The sequence below is a fragment of the Ictalurus punctatus genome, chromosome 18 (genome assembly GCF_001660625.3).
Source record: "Ictalurus punctatus breed USDA103 chromosome 18, Coco_2.0, whole genome shotgun sequence".
Classification (NCBI taxonomy): domain Eukaryota; kingdom Metazoa; phylum Chordata; class Actinopteri; order Siluriformes; family Ictaluridae; genus Ictalurus; species Ictalurus punctatus.
In genome coordinates this window covers 6,825,001-6,832,500 of record NC_030433.2, presented here as the reverse complement: position 1 = coordinate 6,832,500, position 7,500 = coordinate 6,825,001, and the positions used below count along the sequence as shown (strand labels likewise).

General features: G+C 40.4%; 1 protein-coding gene across 3 annotated transcripts in view; it reads right to left on the bottom strand.

The window, feature by feature from the left end:
• The window catches only part of LOC108278929 (ceramide transfer protein), a 42,545-nt gene that overhangs the window by 18,629 nt on the left and 16,416 nt on the right, over positions 1-7,500 (bottom strand). For all 3 annotated transcript variants that reach the window (XM_053687730.1, XM_017492696.3, XM_017492697.3), the window contains exon 3: positions 5,274-5,390. In XM_053687730.1, coding sequence (XP_053543705.1) covers positions 5,274-5,390 — 117 coding nt within the window. The remainder of the gene's footprint in view (positions 1-5,273; positions 5,391-7,500) is intronic.

Below are 7,500 nucleotides of genomic sequence, written 5' to 3'. Positions count from 1 at the left end.
TGCCTGCTCAAGCTTTTTATTATTGTGGTATTGGATTTCCTCCACGAAAGTCTCCTTCTAAAGGCCTTTACGCTTTCCCTGCAACATAACAAGCGGCCAGTTTTATCTTAAGAGGGAACAAATTACACTCCCCTCCAAAACTAATGGAACAGCAAGGCCCAGACTGCTTAAGACATTTGTGTTTGTGATCAAAAGATCAGTATTTCAGCTTTTATTTCCTGGTATTTATACGCAGATGTGTTAAACGGCATAAAATTTTAAAAACACACATCACATTTTGTATCAGAATGTACCACCTGATTTGTAGGTGAGCAAAAATACTGGAACACGTGACTGACGGGCGTTTCTTGTTGCCCAGGTGTGTCCAGTTACACTGAATGTCTAAATGATTAATAGCTCTGAACGTCTTACTCTTGGTTGCAGCCTTCAGTTTCATCTGTGAAGACTGTAATTTTTGTTAAAAAGGATAAACCGACATGAAGATCAGAGAGATGTCTATGGGAAAAGGAACCTGAATTAGAAAGAAACCACAGGTGTATGGAGTAACAGTACCTCCTCCACAGAGCAGGGGTGAAGGCAACACAATGTTTTTGTTTGCTTTTAATGCACACAAAAATTCAGTCTGTGCACTTTTAATAAAACTCCAGGACTAATTATTGTGTGGAAAATATCTATTTTTTCCATTTGTACATTTGGAGAGAGAAACATCTGCAATCTGACATCTTTAAGGTGAGAAATCTTTAAGTCTAATACAAAATAATATAGACAAATAAGTTATGATAAAAATGTTTAAAAAAAAAAAAAATTCAAAAGACATGATTACATGATTGTGGAACACAAATATTTGTTTCGTCGCACAAAATTTTACATGGTTATGTATTATAACTGTATTTCCATCAATTTTATAACGAAAACAAGATGGTTCTTAGTCATATGAACTATATAAAAAAAAAAATAGTCAAATAAATACGAAAAAAATTATTTTTAAAAAAAAGGTAGGAACGTTTTTGGATTTACGAATACTGCAGCAATTTTGTATTTATTTGAGAAAGAACATACAATATTTAATACACTATTTTTGCTGGAAAACGCAGTATTTTAACATTTGGGCCGCCAAATGCAATAAAAATCAGTGTTTCAGAAACCAATGCATCGGCACTGATAAGAGAACATCTAACAGACACCGGTTCCTCCTGCACCCTTTACAGCTAAAAGCTGCTTCCTGTTCACGTGTCCCGACTTTCAGCCGCAGACTCAGACCTCAGAGCAGAGCTGCTCTACTTCCACACTTAGAAACTGGAGAAGTGATGAACAGTGTTGCTGCTTTACCACTAGAGGGCAGTGATGTTTAGTCAGCGTACAGTCTGAACAGCTCCAGAGTTAACTCCAGTTCAAACCCAATCCTCCTGACGCAGTCGGGCTGTCAGCTCAGCTCACGCTGACAGCCAAACATCGGTACGATCCAATCACAGGCCGGGAAGAGTCCGTGTTTATCTGATCGATCATTGTTAAAATCTAATAGCACAGAGTCAGCATCCTATATATATATATATATATATATATATATATATATATATATATATATATATATATAAATAAAAAACACAGTATCTCACAAAAGTGAGTACACCCCTCACATTTTGGTAAATATTTGATTACATCATGACACTCCCACCATCATGCTTGACTGTAGGCAAGTCAAACTTGTCTTTGTACTCCTCACCTGGCTGCCGTCACACACACTTGACACCATCTGAAGCAAATAAGTTTATCTTTGTCTCCTCAGACCACAGGACATGGTTCCAGTAATCCATATCCTTAGTCTACTTGTCTTCAGCAAACTGTCTTGTGCATCATCTTTAGAAGAGGCTTCCTTCTGGGACGACAGCCATACAGAGTAATTTAATTCAGTGTGTGGCGTATGGTCTGAGCACTGACAGGCTGACCCCCCACCCCTTCAACCTCCGCAGCAATGCTGGCAGCACTCATACGTCTATTTCCCAAACACAACCTCTGGATATGACGCTGAGCACGTGCACTCAACTTCTTTGGTCGTCCATGGCGAGGCCTGTTCTGAGTGGAACCTGTCCTGTTAAACTGCTGTATGGTCTTGGCCACCGTGCTGCAGCTCAGTGTCAGGGTCTTGGCAATCTTCTTATAGCCTAGGCCATCTTTATGTAGAGCAACAATTCTTTTGTTCAGATCCTCAGAGAGTTCTTTGCCATGAGGTGCCATGTTGAACTTCCAGTGACCAGTATGAGGGAGTGTGAGAGCGATGACACCAATTTTAACACACCTGCTCCCCATTCACACCTGAGACCTTGTAACACTAACAAGTCACATGACACTGGCGAGGGAAAATGGCTAATTGGGCTCAATTTGGACATTTTCACTTAGGGGTGTACTCACTTTTGTTGCCAGCGGTTTAGACATTAATGGCTGTGTTGAGTGATTTTGGGGGACAGCAAATTTACACTGTTACACAAGCTGTACACTCACTACTGTACATTGTAGCAAAGTGTCATTTCTTCAGTGTTGTCACATGAAAAGATATCATCAAATATTTACACAAATGTGAGGGGTGTACTCACTTTTGTGAGATACTGTGTGTGTGTGTGTGTGTGTGTGTGTGTGTGTGTGTGTGTGTGTGTGTGTGTGTGTGTGTATAGAGAGAGAGAGAGAGAGAGAGAGAGAGAGAGAGAGAGAGAGCGCTGCAGTGTTGAACTGTGGCCTACAATGAGTGTGAAAATGTATACGGGTGAGTGTGTGTGTGGTCTATGGTGTGAAGGGCAGGCACTTTAAATCAGTGATATAGTTTATTAAAAAAAAAAAAAAAAAAAAAAAAAAAAAAAAAAGGATGAAATGTGTTTACTCTGAATCGGGTTGGGCTCCATAAATCTCTCTCTCTCTCTCTCTCTCTCTCTCTCTCTCTCTCTCTCACACACACACACACACACACACACACACACACACACACACACACCATTTCCTCCAAATTACACACCTATTGTGTTAGTAGTGTTTATGTAGTGTGTGTGGAAGACTCCCTGTCTCCCAATTTCTCACTCCGGATTGCACGCGTGTGTGCATGAGTGTTTTCATGTAGGTGTCTGTAACTGTATCTGCATGCATGTGACCCATACTAAGAAACTGAAAAGAATACCTGGGGTACATGTTTCTGTATGTGTGACTTACATTTGCAGGATGTGGTGTGTGTGTGTGTAACAACACCCAGCCTGTCATACTGAGAGCACACACAGACACACGTAAAGATCACATCATTCGCACTGTTGAGGCTGTCAATCAAGCAAGCCGATTATAATATTAGGCCACGCCCACTCGGACCCAGTTCTGTCTGATCAGGGAATCGGGCTGGTGTTTAAAGGATGAGGTCACGTGCTGTTATTCTGAATCATGTTCCCGGATTTTTTTTGAAATTCTTGACAATCTTAGAAAATAGATGGTTTATTTTAGTTTGTAGTTATTCTCAGCTCAGTTTATCCTATTGAAAGGACGGATTTTATAACTTCAACTACGTTTTTGCCTCTAAACTGCAAAAAAAAACACAAAAAAAAAACACTAATTATTTAGAATAATAAGTATATAATTATAGATTTTTTTTTTGAAAAACCCAACAACAACAACAAAAAAACTGGCCTGAAAACCGCCAAGTTTTTTTTTCTTTTTAACTATTATTATTATTTATTTATTTATTTTCTGGGCCAGTGTGTCCTGCATTTGAACAGACATGGACCGGTTCTGAATCAGAATCAAGTACCATGCCTTAAAAGATATTTATTTATTTAAAAAAAAAAAAAAAAAAAAAAAAAAAAAAAAGTTTCGCTCAGTTCTCATTCCTCATATTCAGCCTGCATGGAGATGTTCTGCGGTACTGTCTGAAGGTCAGAATCATGCCTCTTTGTGTGAATCTCCAGAGATTAAAACAATTCGAGAGAGGGGAAAAAAAAAAAGCCACGGAGAAGTGTTGTGTGTGCGGACTGGTAGTAAAAAACAAAAGGTTGTAGTCGGTATAAAAAAAAAATAAAAAAAAAAACAAACAAAACAAAACACGATGCGCCTTTAAGATCTAGACGCAAAGTCAACCTTCCGGTGTTTGTAAAAGCCACACGTATCATCCAGGCACTGAAAAGACCTCCGTTTCAGTGACTACGACGACGACTCTCGGGTCCCCTTGGTAACACAATCTCCATGGTAACGCTTACGTGATGACATCGCCGGGGCGGTGTCAGAAGGCAGATGGCCCAGACAGGAGTTCGGCTCCGAGGCTCTGATTAAAACACATCCTGACCGACGTGAAGCTAAAACCTCAACAGAACCTCGATAAGTGTTTCGGATAAACACGTGTCCTCGACGCAAACGCCGACGCAAAGATTTGTTCGACACTTTAGTCCGAGGGCATTCAACTCATTTACGCCAGTCCAGAAGCCGGACTGGAACGGGGCTCCGTGACCATCTGAATACAAAGAGCATTCAATTCCTTCCTCTTATAAGAAGTAGAGTGGTATCAAATCACCCAAACCTCGGATATTAATCCTGAACTATTCCACTGAGTAAATACGTGAGTCATTTCCACTACAAAGTACAAATACTAGAACTATACAGAGAACCGCATCCAGAACGCTCTCCAAAATTCACACCACTGAACTCTCTACTTCCAGGTCAGGGAGCTGTCCGTCCAAATCTCACTAGCCAATGAGAGTAGAGCACTGTTAAGCCCCGCCCACACACGAGACTTGTACCAGAATGGCGATCGTAAACTTGCGGAGCGTAAACGTAAACTCCGGCAGCGCGTTTATAAACCGTGATTGTGAAACTGAAAACCAGTAACACGGTTTTTGAATAAACAGTTTTTATTCTCTCTCGTTGTAAACTTTTGATCTTTTTGGAAAAAAATAAAAATAAAAAAAATACAGAACCCCCCCACAAACAACCTTACGTTCGATACTTTTGGCGCAAATTTAATCCCGTAGTCTGTCACAAGATTTCTGTGCAGCTATCCCTGCAAAGAAGATTGCGAAAGCAAGAGAAGTATTGCATGGCTTGGTGGCGGCCAATCGGACTGCGTCGTGTCAGACCGCGTGCTGAAAAAAAATCTGAGTGGCGCAAAATATAGAAGAGGTTTTCCACCGCGAGAACCGTCTGTACACGAATAAGCAATTTCACTCTGGCACTAAAAACCTTTGCGCTGCACTGCAGTGTGAACTTGAGGTCACGGGTTAGAGGAAGTGTGGATGTAGTGATGTTGGGCTCACCCTGTGCTGCTCGATGGAGTCGATCCACTGGTGACGGTGGTCCGGGTCCAGAGCCCTCAGGTACCACACGCTGTCGTTAACACTGATATCCAACCTGCACTCATCAAACTCATGGGGCTGTAAAGAATGAGACGGGGAGAGAGAGAGAGAGAGAGAGAGAGAGAGAGAAAGAAACATAGAATTTTAATTACGAGTAAACATGAACTGGTGTCTACAAGGCACCGATAAATTATTTTTAACTGCTGTGTAGGAAAATGTGTTTATAAAATAGTAATGCTGTTTAAAACAAACCTAAGGAAAACGTTACACTAATAAGAGCGACACTAATATGGCTTTGATCGATGGCCTGGCGGTGTAAGGACGGCAGAACGCTAAGTGCACTCCCATGATCCCCTTCCACTTAGCGTGGAACTCCAGCTCTGTGATCTTGTGGTCACGGGAGCTGAATCTTAAACCACTGAAACGTACAGAGCACTTATAGTAGACAATACTCTTCTGTTAGAAACAGCACATTATGAACATTAGAAACACCACCACCAGACTTTCAGAGTGGCCTGCATGCAGAACTCATCCGTAATCCTTTCACCGAATCCTTCTGAAGAGGAGACGATATTAACGAGAAGAAGAATGAGAACCACAGGTAATAGGTAGTCCCGAGGAGAAACGGATTAGCCTCGTCGATTCAGTCAAAGAGGGAAGCTCTTAAAAGGACAGCTGGAGGGCTGGTTTCGTTGGTTAATTATTTTTATATCTATCTGTCCATCTTCGATGAGGTTTATTTTCAGCATGGACGTCACATCGAGAAGCTTCCGTGATGTGTGGGAACGAGCTGAATGTGGCTAATGGTGAGGGTGGGAATGGAAAAAATAAAGAGGCACGGGGTCAGGGTGGGTAGCGGGAGCACACCGAGCAAAAACATCACGAATCCGTCGCTACAGACCGGGTTTGAGTGGAGATACTACACACCCCGGCAGCGTAAACACGCTTCCCGAACTAAAGACCTGGAAAGCTTGGATTTGAATTTTGTGCAGATTTGAATTTTAAAATGTAAATTTTTTTACCCATGTTTTTAACCAAAGATTTGAGAAAAGTTTTCCATGTTCTCCCCACAAATAGTGATCTTAAACAGCGGCTGCGGGCTTCATATACTTATATTATTTACATAGTATTTAAATTTAATAACGAGCCAAGTTCCATCTAATAACTCGTTAAGATTCATTTACAGTCCCGACTTCAGTTCTAAAAACATTCCTGACATTATGAATGGGTAAGTCGTTAAAAAACACCTAAATAAAACACCAATGCTAGCTGACTGTGTAAGCAGGTTGCAGGTTCCCCCCCTTGACTTAACGTGTAAATGGTAGCCATTACATATTTCAAGCCATGCCCCACTGCGTGGGTGTGTAGGTAACATTCTAGCTAGTTAGGCTACAATAACATTAGCTAGCTAGCAGCCAAAGATGGCAAGTTAATAGAAATTTTTTTGGTAGGTATGAACAGGAATTTGGAATTAGCAGCCAATACTAGCCACTTGATAAGAATTTTGTACTACTTTTTTCAGTAGTACATAAAAACGTAAAAAGCTCGTCACGGTTCGTAACCCTACTCTGCATCTCGTCGCTTTACTTTATAGACGAAAGCATGACTTCACTTTTGGCCTAGTTTACATTGTAGAAGAAGAGAGAAGAAAAAAAAAAAAAGTAGCTTGTCACATGACCAAGACTTTCCCATAGAGGAAAACGTACCGTTACGGCTATTACAAAGCCCCGACACCGGAGACTCCTTCCAAAAATATGTTAAACAAGCACTGCTTTGCTAAATCGACAACACTTTACAGCATCAATTTACATCAGTATTTACATCAGTATTTTTTTTAAATTAGAAATGGCACCAATCCAACACCCAGGATAAGGATCGGGCCGATACCTGTAAAAAATTAGACTAGAAAAAATCTAATAAATAAATACATAAATAAAATCATCCTGTAAATGTAAAAGATTCGAATTGAATTTGGGGGAAATTTTGATTTTTGGAAACGAAGATGTTTACGTTTAAATACAGATGTGACCGTATTCATCGCTAGAAGTGATTTTTTTTCACTTATATTTGTACATCGTTACGTTTATTATTTTGACAACGCGATTTCAGTGCACAAGCTGCGATTCTGTTTAAGTTTTGCTTTACAAAACGAATCATTTTAGCAGGTTTCAGCATCAGTTTCAGTAAA